The sequence below is a fragment of the Verticillium alfalfae genome, genomic scaffold (assembly GCF_000150825.1).
Source record: "Verticillium alfalfae VaMs.102 supercont1.12 genomic scaffold, whole genome shotgun sequence".
Lineage (NCBI taxonomy): Eukaryota > Fungi > Ascomycota > Sordariomycetes > Glomerellales > Plectosphaerellaceae > Verticillium > Verticillium alfalfae.
Window position 1 is genome coordinate 867616 of NW_003315027.1, and position 17221 is coordinate 884836.

The 17221-nt window shown below is 59.6% G+C and overlaps 8 protein-coding genes across 8 annotated transcripts; 3 read left to right on the plus strand and 5 right to left on the minus strand.

The window, feature by feature from the left end:
* Positions 1-216: 216 nt before the first annotated feature.
* Positions 217-1011, minus strand: VDBG_08502 (inositol oxygenase; the record flags this gene model as incomplete). The annotated part of the gene is made up of 1 exon (XM_003001411.1): positions 217-1011. One exon carries the CDS (start codon positions 1009-1011, stop codon positions 217-219), a length of 795 nt encoding a protein of 264 aa, XP_003001457.1.
* A 1514-nt stretch (positions 1012-2525) lies between these two features.
* Positions 2526-4286, minus strand: VDBG_08503 (maltose permease MAL31; the record flags this gene model as incomplete). The annotated part of the gene is made up of 2 exons (XM_003001412.1): positions 2526-2838; positions 2908-4286. The coding sequence occupies 2 exons, from the start codon at positions 4284-4286 to the stop codon at positions 2526-2528; spliced, it is 1692 nt and encodes a 563-aa protein (XP_003001458.1).
* A 1258-nt stretch (positions 4287-5544) lies between these two features.
* VDBG_08504 (conserved hypothetical protein) lies at positions 5545-7684 on the plus strand (the record flags this gene model as incomplete). The annotated part of the gene is made up of 5 exons (XM_003001413.1): positions 5545-5588; positions 5745-5773; positions 6202-6374; positions 6447-7215; positions 7335-7684. The coding sequence occupies 5 exons, from the start codon at positions 5545-5547 to the stop codon at positions 7682-7684; spliced, it is 1365 nt and encodes a 454-aa protein (XP_003001459.1).
* A 567-nt stretch (positions 7685-8251) lies between these two features.
* On the minus strand, positions 8252-9343 carry VDBG_08505 (conserved hypothetical protein; the record flags this gene model as incomplete). Its single annotated transcript, XM_003001414.1, has 3 exons — positions 8252-8611; positions 8671-8971; positions 9144-9343. 3 exons carry the CDS (start codon positions 9341-9343, stop codon positions 8252-8254), a joined length of 861 nt encoding a protein of 286 aa, XP_003001460.1.
* A 1850-nt stretch (positions 9344-11193) lies between these two features.
* Positions 11194-12750, plus strand: VDBG_08506 (LysM domain-containing protein; the record flags this gene model as incomplete). The annotated part of the gene is made up of 1 exon (XM_003001415.1): positions 11194-12750. One exon carries the CDS (start codon positions 11194-11196, stop codon positions 12748-12750), a length of 1557 nt encoding a protein of 518 aa, XP_003001461.1.
* A 134-nt stretch (positions 12751-12884) lies between these two features.
* Positions 12885-14390, minus strand: VDBG_08507 (QA-X; the record flags this gene model as incomplete). Its single annotated transcript, XM_003001416.1, has 6 exons — positions 12885-13002; positions 13056-13187; positions 13247-13318; positions 13485-13940; positions 14099-14150; positions 14210-14390. The coding sequence occupies 6 exons, from the start codon at positions 14388-14390 to the stop codon at positions 12885-12887; spliced, it is 1011 nt and encodes a 336-aa protein (XP_003001462.1).
* Positions 14391-15408: 1018 nt separating this feature from the next.
* Positions 15409-15861, plus strand: VDBG_08508 (catabolic 3-dehydroquinase; the record flags this gene model as incomplete). The annotated part of the gene is made up of 1 exon (XM_003001417.1): positions 15409-15861. One exon carries the CDS (start codon positions 15409-15411, stop codon positions 15859-15861), a length of 453 nt encoding a protein of 150 aa, XP_003001463.1.
* A 286-nt stretch (positions 15862-16147) lies between these two features.
* VDBG_08509 (3-dehydroshikimate dehydratase) lies at positions 16148-17194 on the minus strand (the record flags this gene model as incomplete). Its single annotated transcript, XM_003001418.1, has 1 exon — positions 16148-17194. The coding sequence occupies one exon, from the start codon at positions 17192-17194 to the stop codon at positions 16148-16150; it is 1047 nt and encodes a 348-aa protein (XP_003001464.1).
* Positions 17195-17221: the final 27 nt, after the last annotated feature.

Here is a 17221-nt window from a genome sequence, read left to right on the forward strand (position 1 = left end):
TCACCATCCGACCGCCGGAATGGGGAAGTGCTGTTCGAAGTGATCATGGTAGTAAGGCTAGCAGCTTGTCGACAGGGGGCGAGTCATCACTTTTGCTGTAGAGATCGTCGGGGTTGATGGCGAGCACGGCGTCGAACATCTCGTCGTCGCCCGGGGGCCATGAACTCGCGGTAGGCGCCCCTCGCGGTGCCAGGGGTAGAAGCTGTGGTAGCGGGATCATGGCGAGGGGCGGCGCGCGGCAGGGTGGACTGGTCCTTGACGACCCTGGTAGAGGTACTCGTCGTGGCCCCAGCTCATGACGAGGTTCTCGATGCCGCAGCCGGCCTCGTAGACGCCGAGGGGCGTCGCGTAGACGGGGTGCGTGCTGTCGGGGTTGGCGGCGAAGGTGGCGGGCAGGATGATCTTGGGCGAGAAGGCGCAGCCGACGGGAAAGGTGTCGCCGACGACGGACCACTGCTCGGGGCAGCCGTGCATGTAGAGCAGCTTGCCGAGGTCGTGGATGAGGCCCGTCAGCTGCATCCAGCGCGGCTGGCCGTCGCGGCGCATGGCCTCGGCCGTCTGCAGCAGGTGCTGGATCTGCGTCAGCGACGTGTCCGGGTCCGAGTCGTCGACGAGCGTGTCGAGCTTGAGCATGGCGTCCCAGACGGAGAGCTCGGCGCGCGGCGGCGTCGTCGGTTTCGGCGACAGGTCCACGGCGAACTGCTTTGCGGATCGCCATGTTGTAGTCGTACGTCTGGTTGGCGTGCTGCGTCTGGTAGAACGTCTTGACGCGTCCGTCGCCGACTCGTACTGCCGGAACGCCGCCTTGTCCTTTTCGGCGTCAAACTTGGACGACTCGTAGGTTGTTGGTGTTGCTGCTGATGCCGCCGCCGCGGGCTTGGCTGTGTTGGCCGTCTTGCCGGGCTTGCCCTTGAGGATGTTGACGTTGTCAATGGCGTCCTCGACCTGCTCGAGCGCGTGGGCGTCGAGCGAGGCGGGAGCCTGGAAGAAGGGCTTTGGTGTTGCGACCATGGTGTGTGTGTGTGTGTGTGTGTGTGTACTGGGCTATACGTTGAACTGGACAATGCTCTCCTTGATGAAGAAGAAGAACAAGAACAAGAACAGAAATGATGTTTGATGTGCACAAGATGCCCCCCCCAAAGAAAGGCCTTGCTCGATCCTCTTATACCGAACCTCGTTCCGCTTCCCAAACAAGTCCACTCGGGCGATATGGCAGCGACGTGTACCTGATTCTGACGTTGCTTCCGTCGAACGAGATTTCCAAGTGGAGATGACCAAAAGTGCGCACGACAGCTCTGCCACCAACACGATGCCTCGTTACCCGCAATTGTGAAGTCATGCGTGTTCCTATTTTCGCCCGTTTCGCCTCGTGTCCCCTTCCGTGTCGAACAGGGCCATCTTCGCCGAGGGCGACTGGCGCGGGGTTCACCCCGCCAGGGACCCTGTGTGACCAAAGCCGGCAGCGTGAGTGGTTCCAAGAAGGGGGATCGTGACGGGCGAGCCGATCGCCTCGACCAAAGGAGAAACGGGGTCGTCTTTACAGTCGCGATGTGGATGTCGGGGAAAATGTCTCGATTTCAGCGTCTCGAAGCAAGTGGGGCAGCGGAAAAGCTTCGGCCTGTCGTCTTCGGCGATGTAGCCTTATTCTCGACAAAGCGGTAATTTCTCCCGACACACTGAGACATGATCCCCGAGAACAGGTCCTGGATCCCGAGAATCCCCTCCCATCCACGGCGCCATTGCTTCATCGTGCCCACTCGCCCAGCCCACAGCAAACCCACGAACCTGTCGTCTTGCAGTGTGCGTCGCGATCTGAGTTTTTCCTCTCACACCTTTTTCACCTGGTGGTATCGTGCCTCTTGTCGGTTGCGTTTCTTTTTTCTTGCTGTTTTCTCTCGTTTCAACTGCCGTCGTCTGATCTACCGGCGATCGTCACTCGTCTCCCAACGTTACACACAATGGCCTAGTCAACACCCGCCGCGCCATTGGGCCTCTCTGGCGATGCCTTCAGCCTTCAGCCTTCAGCCTTGGGCCCTCGTCCCCATGGCCGAGTCCTGTCACCTGTCACCCGCGCCGCCTTGCAGCGTGGCTACCCCAATTCTCCAACACCCAGGGGTCGCATTTCTCCTCACCGGCACGGGAGGAAGCTCGAAACACCATACCCACACGTTCTCGCCTTCCTTCTGGAAGCGGCAGTGGCCCAGACGTCGCTGATCCCGCCGGGGCTGGGCCAGGGGTGTTCCTCAGGTACGTACGTGGTCATCCCGACGTCTCGTCATCGCGCAGCCCGGTACATGCAGCATGCATCATATCGTGCGTGTACAGTACGTAGTATGAGTTTGACTAACTGTTATCGACAATAGATCGTGAGTATCCAACACGCAATACGGATCAAGTCATAATGGCCGTGGCCAAATCGCCATGGCCCCAAATGCTCGCGCGCCAAACATCGCCGATATCGAGAGAAAGAAAAGCAGAAAAATTCAGCACCATCATCACCATCATCATCATCACCATCATCAACCTCACGCCTGGCCCTTCTCCTTGGGGCTCGTCACATGCGACTGGTAGTTGTTGATGACACCCTCGCCGGCCACCTCCTCCTCGAACACGTTGACCTTGGTCTTCTCAAACTGCCGCGCTGTCACCTTGTGCTCGAACAGCACGTCGAGCTCGGCAAACGTACGGCCGCGAGGCTCGGGCACGCGGAAGTACGTGTACACAAGGCAGAGGAAGCACAGACCCGCCCAGAAGAAGCCCGCCTTGTTCTGCCAATTCCACGCTGTAGGGTTCAGCATGTACGGCGTCACGACGTTGTTGATGATGCCGACAATATTGCTGCGATTGGTTAGCGAAGGAACCTCCCCTCCACAAAAGGCATCGACAAGACTGCGAGGAGATACGTACTAGAGGTTACGGCCGAGAACGACAGTCTTGATCTGCAGGCGACGCGAAGGCAGTTCCGACACGAGCGAGTAGCACACGGTGCCGACCGTCAGCTGGTACACGAGCGCCCAGAGAATCATCATGCTGCCCGTCGCCAGAGCACCCTTGTCACGCTGAGACTCGGGCACCTCGCCGAGGAAGCCCATGATGAACAGCATGGTGAAGAGTCCACAGAGACCGCAGAGATAGAGACGACGACGACCGACACCCCAGGCCATCAAGCTCCAGGCGCCAAAGACACCCACCATGTTGATGGCGTACTGGCCCATGGCGAAGCTGTAGGCATCACGCGACGAGAGACCGACCTGGCGGAGGAAGTATGTCGAGTAGTTGGAGAAGGAGTTGCCGCTGAGGTTCTGGATGGCCCACACGAGACACACAATCTCCGTGCGGCGCAGATCGATGCCCTTGAAGCAGTCGAGGTACGACGCGCCAGCGGTAATCTTCTCCTCGAGGGCAGCCGTGTGCACCATCATGGCGACCGTGTCATCGGCGTTGAAGTCCGTCTCGGTATTCTTGCTCGTCAGACGCAGAAGCGAGTGCTTCGCGTCGTCGACGCGGCCCTTGCGGATCAACCACCAAGGCGACTCGGGGGCAAAGTACACGCCAATCATGATGGGCACAGGCCAGATCCACTGCAGCGCGTAGGGGATACGGTAGGACCATTCATCGGTGCGGTCGAGCATCGAGGTGATGACACCGATGCCGATGAGCTGACCGAGACCCCAGCAAAAGTTGACGTAGGTGGTCAAGTGGCCACGAAGCGCAATGGGACAGACCTCGGCGGCGTACGTGATGGTCAGCGTCTGGAAGACACCCCACGGCAGACCGCAGAGAATCTCGGCGACGAGCAGCGTCTCGATGTTCTGGGCCGTGAAGAAGATGGTGATGAAGCCGGTCAGCAGCATCAGCGCACCAATGACGGTCCAGCGGTAGCCGAAGCGCTCGGAAATGTAGCCATTGAGGAACAGGCCAATGATCTCACCGACAGCGACACCGTTGGAGAGGCCGGCCTGCCAGGCGGCCGAGATCTCGTAGGTGCCGTCGGCCTGCAGCTCGCCGTACTTCTTCTTAAAGGGGTCGAAGGCGAAGAAGTTGGACACGAGGGAAATGTCGTAGCCCTCCATGACGATACAGGTCGAGATGAGCATACTCCAGCCAATGGCCTTGGGGTAGAGACGGATGCCCTGCATGAGCGTCATCTGCTGTTCCCTGCTGGAGGCGTCGCGGGCGCCCTGGACGAAGGCGTTGGACATTTTGGCATCGTCGGCAGCAGCGTGGGACTCGGCCGAGGCGCGGGCGCCGCCATGGTCGGCCACAGCTTTGATGTCTTCCGACATGGTGATGGATGAGCGATCAAGTGATGACGCGAATGGTCGCCGTAGAACGGACACCAGTGCTCACGAACAGGCTGATTGTTGGATAGGGAGGGGACAGTGAGGTAGTCGCGAGAGTCTGGGAAAAGTGCGCGTGCGCGTGGAGAGCGAGTGCAAAGTGCGTGATCGGATTCCGGAGGGGGGGGTCTTTGTGAGGTTGGCGAAAAAAACCAGGACGCTATCAGGAGCGGTCTCCACGCAATCCACAATTCCACCCCGAGGCGCGGATCGTGGTTGGGTGCAGGGCGAAAAAGAAGAGGGGAGGATGAAATGACCAAATGGAGCAGTCCAGCAAGGCACACAGAGGCGATATGATGGATGCCAAACTCCAAGCCTGGGGAAAGGCGCATTTATGTTGATCCCACCAGTGTGTCTGCTGCATTGCTCGACTCGAGTGACAATCCCCGTGCAGGACCGCAGGACCTCAGGTACCTCCTGCCCAAGTTCATGTCGGTCTGGAGCTAAAAACCAGGAAAGAAGGAACGAAGTCCGGGGAAGGTGGCGCCCGGGCATCTCCAACTAGGTCGATCCCCTGGCCTCCTCACCTTCCCCCTCTTCTCCTTCTCCCCCTCATGGCGTCAAGGGCCCCCTTCCACTGAGGAGGATGCCAATTGCGCTGTCTCTGACTGGTGCTGGCAGACACTGCAACGTTTCCCCTCCCGCCGCTTGACTCGTGACAGCGCCAGGGAGCAGTGCACGCGGGTTGTTTTGTCGAGTGTGGGGTAAAAAAAAAAAGAGGCGCCTGCAAGTCGGTACTTGTTACGTCGTGGCCTGCCTTGTGTCCCGTCGGTTGTTTTCTGTGGCTGGGCAATTTAATCTACCTACCCTGCCTGCCTACCTACCTTAGGTACGGTAGATACGCCCTCTGTGCTTCTTGCCTTGCTTGAATCTGCACTTGCCTACCAATCAGGGTACCAACTGACTGCCTTCTTGCCGGGTGGAAGGCCGCTACAGTGCAGATAGCCCGCACCGTCCGGTCACACAGTGCCACGAGCCGCTTCACAGCGCTTGCCCATTTCTCGAGGTATCGGCCAAATCCTCTTCCCACTGACAAGTGAATTCTCCCCGCGTTCCCATTGAGACACTTTTCTTCCCTAGAACCAAGACACGAACCAGAGCACCAAAACCCCCAGATTTGCCCGACCCCAGATCATCCCCCCATGCGCAGTCCCGCCTGAACGACGTCCCCCCCCCCCTCCCCCGCGGGTTTCACGCCCAAGGGATGCTGACTCCCGAGGCTGCTGATTCGCTGAGTGCGACCACATGGTGAGTCTCATCCGTCCGATCTGATCTGTTCCCCATTTCGCCCGTTTTTGCCTTTGTCTCCACACTGGCGATTCTCGTCGAGAATATCCCCTTTGGTGCTTTCCCCCTCCCCTTTTCTCAAGAGCCGCACCGGCTGACGACTACATACAAACTCAGTGAGCCGTGTCGGGAGCAGCATCTGAAATGTAAGTCATGAACCATCGTGCGCTTCTCCACCTCGTGGGAAGCTCCGAGCCTGAAAGGCAGCCCCCCCCAAGCTGACGAACGAGATAGGTGATCGTGTCCTGCCATCTTGTGGGCGGTGTGCCGCCAGCGGGCGCGAGTGTGTCAAGGGATACAAGTTCAAGGCCCTGCGGCATGCGCCCTTTGGTCGCGCACAGAAGTGGCCCCGGCCCGGTGGTCGACTGAGGTTCGTCGTCGAGAGGGGTGACGGGGTCGAAGATTCGGACAATACGAATCACGACATGGAAGACCAGGGGGGCAAGGACACCATGATGATCAGCGCCCATCAGAACGGCAGCTCCGATGCCCCACGAGGTGTGGAATCACCCCTCCACCACCTACCCGGCAGCTTCGTCACATTTGGCACTGGCATCACAGACGGCATATCAAGCATCCACGGGCCAGACACCGGTAGAGTCCCGGCCACCCTCGGCCTCTCACACACCAGACGCTCAGGCGGCACAGCTGCGGTCCAACATCTACCTCGACCGCCCCATCTGGCCCATCGAGAGCCGTGAAGAGGCCGTCCTGTTCCGGCACTACATCCAGAAGCTGTCCATCTGGGTACGTTGTCTTCCCCACCAGCCAACCCTCTGCATTGCCATGTCATAGCTACCGCAGCTAACGAAAGTGCAGCTCGACCTCTGCGACCCAGACGCCCACTTCAACACGTCTATTCCTGCCCGAGCCGGGACCTGCCCCATTCTGCTGAACGCCATCTTTGCTCTCTCCGCTCGTCATCTGGCGCACACGCTCCGATACGACGCTCTAGCTTCGAACCGTTACCACGAACAGTGTCTCACTTACCTCATCCCATTACTCGATCATGCCGTCACTGTATCAGATGAGAATCTCTTTGCCGCCACCATCATCTTACGCGTCCTCGAGGAGATGGACGTGCCTGTTCTCGGACAGGATACCCACGGCCATCTCCTTGGTATCCACGCCTTTGTCGCCCCCCATTCCGCCCCGCCCACGCCGACAACGCCCGATCCTGGTCCGAGGAGCCCCCTCTCCCCCCATTCGCTCTCGGCCGCCTGCTTCTGGGTCGGGCTCCGTCAGGAAATCTACAGTGCTGTTATGAACCACCAGCCGGTGCGCATGAATCTTGCCCACCCTGCCGTCGTCGACCGGTCCACTACGCCGGCGGATGACTATGCCTGGGCAAATCGAGCCATTGTGCACTGCGCGGACGTGCTGAACTTTTGCTTCGGTCCGGACCACGCTGACCGGCCGAGGTGGCATGCCCTCCGCGAAGCGAACAAGAACTGGAAGGCCGCGCTGCCGGCGTCGTATATGCCTGTGTTTTACCGCGAGAGAGATCTCAATGCTGCCGAGACTGGAGATGCTGAGGCTGATGCCATGAAGGCCTTTCCGGAAGTGTGGTACTGGAAAGGTTGTCACAGTAAGTATCCTCCTCATTTCTGCTGGCGAAGCACATCACTGTGTAGAACTCCCGCGCCTCATTCCCTTTCACATCACGCAGCACCGTCCGTTCACAGCCCAGATCGCTGACCTGAATAGTCATCGCCGTTCAACACCACATTTTAGCAGAGCTCTACCTCGCACTTTTCGATCCCGCCCATCCCCGCACTGGCCTCCAGCGTCGCGCTGCCGACGCCGCTCTCGCGTCCCAGGCGCGCACTCTTGTACGCAGCTTGTGTGGGATCGGCACCTGCAACCGATGGTGTCCGCCCGCCATGTTCACGGCCTGCATGGGCGTGGCTGCAGCGGGCGACCGGTTTGAGGATAGAAGGGACCAGGAGGCGTTGCTGGCGCTTCTGAGAGCTACCGAGAGGGAGCATGCCCGGCCGACGCGCGCGGTGTGCGATCTGCTCAAGGGATGCTGGGGATGGGATCAAAATGAGACATGACTGGGTGGAAATGAGATATGATATGTATACAACTCTTTGCTCGAGTAGGGCTGAGTAACTCCTTACGGGCTGAACAAGCCCGATAATACAAGCGACTCAATATGTCATTTGTCCTCAAACATAGTGGGTGTTGTTATAAAATGGCAGGTATAGGGATAAGCCTTGGCGGTGAAGAGCCTATATGCTGGCATGCTTGAGCAGGCCATGGAGTCAGTTTGATGGAACTGCTTCTTAGTCTCAAAGATAGGAAACACATAGAGAACAGATAGCGTGGACGCGAGAACAAGTATGGGCAAGACCTAATGTGCACGAAAAGCTAAGGCGTTACGGCATCCACGTTGGCATCTTTCTATGTTGACAGTATGATGCAGGTGAATTCGCAATTAGAAGAGGCTGATGAAGGCCTGTCGATGTCGCTCGAGCTGAATCCTTGGACTGATTCACACGATCCGCGTCAAAATTCAAAACTGCGTGGTAACAAGGAGTTGATGATCGAACACAGTCCGCGCGCTCCAGGCCTGTGGCTCTAACCACACTCCTTACTTCTCGGGGCCATACGCCCAGCACCTACCCACCATTCTCCCACAACGGATACGCCAGGATTTGGTCAATTGCCAACCTCACCGCAGGATCCGGGTTCGTCATGCGAGAACTCATGTCCTTGCCGCGCGGGCCCAACTCATTCCCCCCATACTCAACACTCAGGCTGGGCTGATCTCTCAATGAGATCTCCGCAATCCTCGACGCTCTCTTCAGAGCTTCACACGAGGTCTCATGGCGAACCTGCTCCAGGAGTCTTGGTGGAGCGGGACCGAAGTAGGCAAGGTGTCCGGCGAGGATCTCATGCTTCGGCGTGATGCCCGTCGCGTCGAGCGCTTCGTACCCGTTCAGGAAGAGAAGATCACCGCCTCCGTGGACGTATGTACACTATGGCCATAGTTTTAGTTGGTAGGAAACTCGGCACGGAAGAAAGTTGTACGCATCACGAGCCCGAACAAACAGATGTCTGATGCCTTGGTGACGCCCCTGCCCTTCTGCCCTTCCGGGCTCCACCACATGATGTTTCCCGTGGCATGCGGTGTCTGGCGCGAACTGCTGGGGGCCAGCTTGCGGGCGACGTTAAAGTCGCCGGGGACTGCGTCCGTGGCTGTCTTGGTATTCTGCTCGTCCGAGGCCCAGTTGAGAAGAATGTTGTGAGGCCTGGGTCGTCTCTGACCAGGTCGAGAAGCATGCCGTTGAACTAAAAGTAGGCCAGTGCGTTTTCCTCCGGTTGCAATCAATGTGCAGCTGACGTCTTTTAGACATTGCCAGATCATCTGAGAGACGGAGGGACTTTCTATAGGATGGTCTCGGAATGCGTTTCACAACGCACGGTGTATATCAGACCTTGCGGGGCTTATTTTGGATGAGGCTGATGGAGTGAAGGTGAGTTTATAGACGTAGTCGGCTTCTTGCGTACAGAATCGGGGGTCGAATTGAGGCTGAAGAACCTAGCCCTGCATAAATATTCGACCGGACTGGCCTGTCAGGTAGGATACCATACTCGCGAACCTGCGACACGACAGTCGATGGGAGGCTGCGTTGAACATTGGCCGGCTTGGAAGCCCAGGAGGAACTGTACGCCGTCTGCGAATAGTCATTGTTGACGGGGTCTGACATCAGGTCGTCGATCCTATGAGTCGCAGTAATACTGCCTTCCCTACGTCAGCATCGGCCTGGAGTGTGATTTGGGGTTCCCGTTAACAGTGCACTCTTGGGTGGCTGATCATGGTGGTTTTGCCTCAGTTGTGAGGATAATGAAGTCAACAGCCTTTCGGTGCCATTGTTTGCCAGGCCGCAAAGGGACCTTCCAGGAAGACAGTCTTCACACTTGAAACCAATCACTTTTGCGACAATTAATCCGTGAACTCGTTTTCCCGCCTGTTGGATCTACCCTGTTGGCCGTTCCGTTGACAGAGCCATCTTTCAATCATGCCCACGGAACAACGAGTGCAATGCCACGAACACGAACACCAAATGCAAAGCTGTGGTTATGCCAAGAGCAAAGAGAAATTTCCCAAGATTTGAAGTCCATGAGAATAGAAGCAACTCATCATTAACCGCACGTTATAAGCGGACGAAAGTCAGGCACACCCATTTGAAGAGGGTTCGACGAGACAACAGCCGGTGAAAATGCCACTGGTGCGCCTTTCGGACAGTCTTATCATTCTTCGAAACGTCAAGTCTTCAATGACGCGGCATCTCGATCACGCTACTGCTTCTCAGAAACTTCTGGCAGGAGTTCGTCGGCAAGACATTGTGTTCAGCTCACACTCAAAACTGGCATTCTACGGCAGTGAAAAAAATGGTCCCCATCATCCGAAATTTACAGTCCGACGCCTGCGCCTTCCTATAAATTAGGCATGGCCCGGTTAAATACTGTCTAGAAGCGCTGTGAAAGGCTAACCGAGAACACAAGTCAAATCCGTCAAAGGAGATGAGGCCCGAATAGCTTGCGGCACAGCGCTGCGTTGAGCAGCTAGCCTCTGCTGCGGCGAGGTACATGATGCAACTCGAAATGAGGGTGTCCGTCGCGTGTCAATCTCGCGCGCCAACCCCACCTAGGCGGGGGCAGCGAAGCCCGGCTGGCTGCTGCAGGACGAAGTCGAGCCGCCATGTATGCGATGCTTGCTGTTGCTGGGTGGATGGCTCCGGGGGGAGAGCCTGCGTCTCAGGGTCGATTAATGGGCAGATATTCCTGCAGATGAGTTCGCAGCAAGTGTGGCTGCTTGTTCTGGCGGCGCAGTGTTTTCTGTTCACTTTTAGGGGCAAGCCAGACCCAACTCTCTCACGCTGCCCATCTTTGCGCCTCGTCCCAGATCTTCTTCACCACGAGAGACGCAGACGGCATCCATTCACGGTGAACGATCGGACCCCGCTATATGTCCATGAAGCTGACCGATCCGTGGTGGCTCTGCCTGACTTGCCATGCCGCACTCCCAGATATTGGATGCGTCCCAAACGAGACCAGCTCGGCAAAGGCGGCGCCGTAGTGCTCAGAGTATCTCACGAACCCCACTCTCATCTTCACCAACACTCTACCCGTCCCACTAAATGGAATAACCCCTGCAGTAGTTGGTCCTTTCCGGGTCAAATGTCCAGGCAGCAAGCCAATGAGGCCCTCGGCCAAATTGAGGCACCGTTGTGGATGGTCTAGTCCCCGGTATGAGGCCTCGGTAGGGCTGAGCAGCTCGACTCTCCTTCCTATACAGGCCGTCGGTGATGGATGTGACTCTTTCGAGATGGGTTTGATCAGATGACATTGGGTCGGCAGCCTATTGAGCGCTAAGCAAAGCCGTTGAAGGTGCCGCCAGGGCTGTATAAGTACTCGTGGTGTCGACTGATTCATCGCATCATCAGGCCCTCCCGGTGTCAGATGCTGGCGAACTCAGTCACTGTAAAGTAGCGTCAAACGGAACCGACGAGCGCCCCTTTTCTTATCGGACTCGACCAAAATCTCCTTCTCTGCTATGAAATTCAGTACTGCGTTCATCGTCGCCCTTCTCGGCGTCGGTGGTCCGGCCGCCGCTGGACCCGGCAGACGTCGACAAGCAGACCCCGTTGTCTCTCTCTCTGCCACCCAGACGGGGGTGATTTCAACGTCGTCGACCCCCTCGCCCACGTCAACAGTGCCTGCCACCAGCACGACGTCAGCTGGCAATGGGATCCAGACCCCGTCGCCCGTCCAGCCCAACATCGTCAGCAACTGCGCGCAGTTTCATCTCGTCGTTTCGGGAGATCGGTGCTCGACAATTTCGGCCAAGTACGGCATCCCCGTGGATCGGTTCCTGGAATGGAATCCGGCTGCCTTGAGCACCTGTAAGGGTCTCAAGACGAATGCGTATGCTTGCGTCTCCGTCATCGGCTGGTCGCCCTCGCCGACGAACCCGAACAACGGCATCCAGACGCCTCTGCCGGCCCAGCCAGACGTCGTCAGCAACTGCAACCAGTTCCACCTCGTCGTCTCCGGCGACAGGTGCTCGACGATTTCTGCCAAGTTTGGCATCCCGGTCGACGCGTTCCTCAAGTGGAATCCCGGTGCCTTGAGCAGCTGCAAGGGCCTCAAGACGAACGCGTACGCCTGCGTCTCGACCATTGGGTATCTGCCGTCGGCGGCCAACCCCGGCACCAACTTCCAGACGCCAGCCCCGACCCAGCCGGATCTCGTCAGCAACTGCACAACTTTCACCTTCGTCGTCGCCGGCGACCGGTGCTCGACCATCGCGGCCAAGTACAGCGGTTCCCGTGGCCAAGTTTTCTCCAGTGGAACCCGAAAGCCGGCAGCAACTGCGCGGGCCTCCCGGCGAAACGCCTACGCCTGCGTGTCGACGTGGGGCCACACGCCGACCAAGCCCGACAACGGCATCGCCACGCCGTCGCCGGCGCAGCCCAAGATAGCCGACAACTGCGACGCGTTCGTCATGATCGAGCCCTTTGACGCATGCAGCGACGTCGCCCGGAGCGCCGGCATCAACCTCGCCGACTTCATCAGCTGGAACCCGAGCGTCGGCGCCGGCTGCAACTCCCTCAAGCCCAACGCCTACGCCTGCGTGTCCGTCATCGGGCACACGCCGACGACGCCGGGCAACGGCATCACGACGCCGCAGCCGACACAGCCAGACGTCGTCAGCAACTGCAACAAGTTCCACCTCGTCGTCTCGGGCGACCGCTGCTCGACCGTGGCGGCGCGGTACGGCGTGCCTGTGGCCGAGTTCCTCGCGTGGAACCCGCAGGCCGGCAGCAACTGCGCCGGACTGCAGCGCAACGCCTACGCCTGCGTCGGTGTCGTCGGGTTCACGCCGACGCCGACGAACCCGGGCGAGGGTGTCGTGACGCCGGCGCCGATCCAGCCGGGCATGGTGGCAACGTGCAAGACGTTTCACTTTGTTGAGAAGGGGCAGATTTGTGCGACGATTCAGAACCGGTACAGGGTGACGTTGGCGGACCTTGTCAAGTGGAACCCGGCGATCGGGGCCGATTGCACGCTGATGTGGGCGGACAGCTACCTTTGCGTTGGTGTTTTGTGAGGAGTGCGGTGATTCGTCCAAGGCGGCTGGCTGTATGGGTTGATCAGCTTAACATGAGTACTCTTCCAACTGTTCATCGTGATACTTTTCGGGCAGGTGAACATGATGAGGTACTATTGGGTATTGCGTCGCGTCTATTTCGATTCCACACCGGGTCGGGCGTAGTCCAGCTCCCTGACCCTCCTCCAGACCTCGCGGACGACCCTCTCCTGTCCTTGCCGGCCGGTTTCGGTGTCCGAGGGTCCCGCAGGCCTGTGGCGTTAGCGTCAAGGGGAACGGCGCAGAGGTTCGGGATGGCCGCATACCTGATGGCCAAGTAAAGCCTGCCGCCCAGCTTGGCCTCGGGGATGTCGACGGTGGCCGCGTCGTCGGGTGGGTTGGCCGTCGTGACGAGACCGCCGGCTTCCTCGAGGATGGCGATGCCAGCAGCGACGTCCCTGTGGGGGTGTCAGATTCGAACGAGACGAGGTGGATGAAGCGGTCGGGAAGTACTCACCACTCCCAGCATCCACCTTCCCACCAGATGTCGAACGCGCCCATGGCGGTGTAGGCCAGGTCGAGCGTCGCACTGCCACGTCAGCATGGAGGCCTCGACTCACGTCTGAAGTCACCAGACTCGGAGCCGGGGAACAGACACCGAGCCGGGAAGCAGACTCGGAGCCGGGAAGCAGACTCGAAGCCGGGAAGCAGACGCCGAGCCGGGAAGCAGACTCGGTGCCAGGAAGCAGACTCACCTCCCAAGACTCCGCATGCCGTGGACCATGGCGCCCTTGCCGTCGCGGCCGCCGACCTCGGCGGCCATGTTGACGAAGCTCTCGACCTTGCGGTGCATGTTGCCGTCGGGGACGTCGCGGCGGTCCTTGCCCCACTCGCAGGCAAAGATGCAGCCCTTGGGGGCGGCGGCGGGCAGGGCGGGGACGGCGGGGTCGCGCAGCAGGGGCAGGCGCTGGGTGTCGTTGAGCCAGGCGCCGCGGCCGCGGCAGGCGGTGAAGAGCTGGTGGAGGAAGGGGGCGTTGATGACGCCGATGACGGGGCGGCCGTGGAGGGCGAAGCCGATGGAGACGCAGAAGAGGGGGAACAGGTGGGTGAAGTTGACGGTGCCGTCGAGGGGGTCGATGATCCAGGTCGGGGCGGCGGTGACGAGGTAGTCGCGCGAGGCGCCGGCCGAGTAGGACTCTTCGCCGAGGAAGCTGTGGGTGTTAGTGCTGTCTGCAGGAGTGTCTGCAGGAGTGTTTGAGGAGTGTGTGTAGGCTGTCTGGAGGCTGTCTGGAGGAGGAGGCTCTCGGGGGAGGGGAGAAGGTCTCGACAGGGTCTGCTGTCTGGAGGCAGAGGACGCCACGGCACGTACGCGTGTGAGGGGTACTTCTTCTCGATGGACGACCGGATGAAGGCCTCCATGTCTACGCGCGTCAGTCCACTGCATGACAAGTCTGCTGGCTTGAGTCCTCGGCCTGCTCACCCTGGTCGACCTTGGTCACGATATCGACGGCGTTGTCCTTCTCCTCGAAGGCCTGCTCGCCGACAGCGGCGCCGGTGAAGCGGGCCATGGCGAACTTCATCAACAGGTCGCCGGCGTCCTTGCCGAGCTGGACGGCAAAGTCGTAAATCTCGTGCAGCTCGGCATCGCTGATGTCGGCCATGGTGTCGTCTGGTTCTGGAGGCTGTAGATGGGTACGGAGAGGTGTTGGATGCAGGAAGGCAGCGGCCGCTACAGGCCTCCCAGAAGCTTTACCTCCCAGGTGCCTCCCTCCTGCTCTGCCTGCCTACCTACCTACCTCCTGCCTAACTACCTCTTACCTACCCACCTAGTCACGTAGGTACCTGCCTAGGCGGCTGGCAGCTATAGGAAGCTGCGATCGGAATGGCAAGGCCGCCGCCAGCCGAGATCGGCGGCCAGAGTTCCGCTGAGGGGCCGCAGGCGGGTTGGTGCTGCTCCAGGGTTCTGCTCCAGGGTTCTGCTCCGGGGTTCTGCTTCAGGGCTTGGGAGCTGGGGCTTGGGGGGTATTGGGGGCTTGGGGCATGCTTTGGTGGGGGCCTACCTGCTAGGTACTTAGGTGCCACCCAGGTGCCTATGTACCTAGGTACCCAGGTACTCTGGGAACATCTCGACCTCACCGCGATGATCAACCCACAGACTGACCATCCAGGACCATGGTCATCAAAGGCAATGCCAAAGACCTGTTCTGCAACATGCTCGAACAGTCGGGCCCCCCCCCCCACACAGATCTGGTGGCTGCAGCGTGGATCTCGTGACGACGACGCTGCCGCCCATGGGGTACACACCCACGTGTATCCTATGCTCTCTCTCTCTCGGGGCACCAGGAAGAAGACTTATCCAGCGCCTTGGACGACACTCTTCCGAACCCGTCCTTCGTTGCCGCAACGTCTCCTGGCCCGGTCATCCGAGGTCATCAGTCGGCAGCCATGGCCGCACTCATGCTGGCCGTACGCATGCTGAACGTACGCATGCCTGGCCGTCACTCTAGCCTGGTAAACATAGAGGCATGTACGTAGCAGCGGCAACGAAGAAGAAAACAAAGAAAAACAAGATGGGACGCCCCATCTCATGGAACCTCTCATGACTGTGTCTCATGACTGTGATCCCATTGTGCCTTCATAGCCCTCGACCCTTAGTCTTCAACCACACAAACCCGCATCATGGCCGCGCGCATCCTCCTCATCAACGGCCCCAACCTCAACCTCCTCGGCACCCGCGAGCCCAGCGTCTACGGCTCGACGACCCTCGCCGACGTCGTCGCGCAGGCCAAGACCCAGGCCGCCAGCCTCAACGTCCACCTCGAGGCCTTCCAGTCCAACCACGAGGGCGCCATCGTCGACCGCATCCACGAAGCCCGCGGCGCCGTCGACGCCATCGTCATCAACCCCGGCGCCTACACCCACACGAGCGTCGCCATCCGCGACGCCCTGCTGGGCGTCGACATTCCCTTTGTCGAGACGCACATCTCCAACGTCCACGCCCGCGAGGAATGGCGCCGGCACAGCTACTTTAGCGACAAGGCCGTTGCCGTCATCTGCGGCCTCGGCACCTATGGCTACACGGCGGCCATTGAGTTTGCGGCGCGCCACATGAAGATGAAGGACAGGGTGTAGTTTTTTTTCTGCCACAAATTCAAGTCATGTTTCGTCTTCTCTGCAACAGTGTGGTGCCGTATTGTACGTATCATATGCCAGTATTCTTTTGCCGTATCATATGTCAGCATCATTGTGTCAGTATCATATTTCAGTGTCATATGTCAGTATCATAATTCAGTGTCATATGTCAGTATCATAATTCAGCGTTATATTTCAGTATCATATGGTCAGTATGTGCCATGTTAGTGCAGCCAGAATGCCAGAATGTTGTCATTGAACAAGTGAATACATAATCACACCCAAATTACATCGAAAACAACAACGCTACTCTCAACCCCCGCTTGATCCCTGTGCTTGCGTGCTGCTGCTTGCCTACAGAGATGCCGTCACCGGCAGCACCGGCTCCTCCACCCTCATCCTCATGTCCCGCACGAGCTTGGCAAACGACGCCGCCCCCCTCTTCGCCAGCTCCTCCGGCACCCCGGCGTCCTCCTGCGACATGCGCCGGTTGAACAGCTCGAGGCTCACCCACCCCTCGAACCCGAGACCCTGGAAGATGGCCGACGCGACCGCCCGCACGGGGAGGTACCCGCCGCGCGCCTGCTCGCCGTAGAACAGCCGGCAGTTGCGCGACCAGCTCATGCGCGCCGGCTGCTCGGCGTGGTAGAACGCGTGGCCCGCCCGCAGCGGCGCCCGCAGCCGCTCGGTCGTCGACGACCTGCACGTAGAAGATGCGCGCCACGTCCACCGTCGCGACGAGCCGCTCCATCGACGCCCGCAACGCCTCGTCCGCCTGCGGCAGCGCCCCTTCGGCGACGTCGGGTCGGCGTAGATGCGCGCGCAAATGTTGAACGTGTCGAGGCAGAGCCCAAAAGTTGGGCCGGTCGACGCCCAGGACGACCTCCCAGCTCGCCTTCCACGTGTCGCAGCGCGCGCCCCAGCCGAGGGACTCGAACGAGAAGCGCAGCGGCGGCGTCTCGGCGGCCCCCATGTCGGCCCCCTCGCGGAGGTCGGCGATGTGGTCGGCCAGGTCGGCCGAGACTTGCTCTTGCGGCAGCACGTTGCTCGGGATCTGGATGAGGTCGGTCTGCAGGGCGTGCGCGAGCTGGAACCAGATGCGGAGCTCGTCGAGTCGCCGCGCGTGCTGCGCGCGGTCGAGGAGACCCTCAAAGTGCTGGAAGGGCTGGAGACAGAGGATGTGGAGGTTCCGGGCTTCGCAGAGACGCCGGACGTGGTGGGCCGCTGTGAGCTGGTTCGACACGAGCGCCGAGCCGCCCGTGTATCGGTCTGCCACGTCCATGAGGTCCTCGTGCCAAAGCTCGATGCCGCGGTAGTTGTATTTCGCTGCCATGTCGAGCTTGTGTTCGAGAGCGTGGCC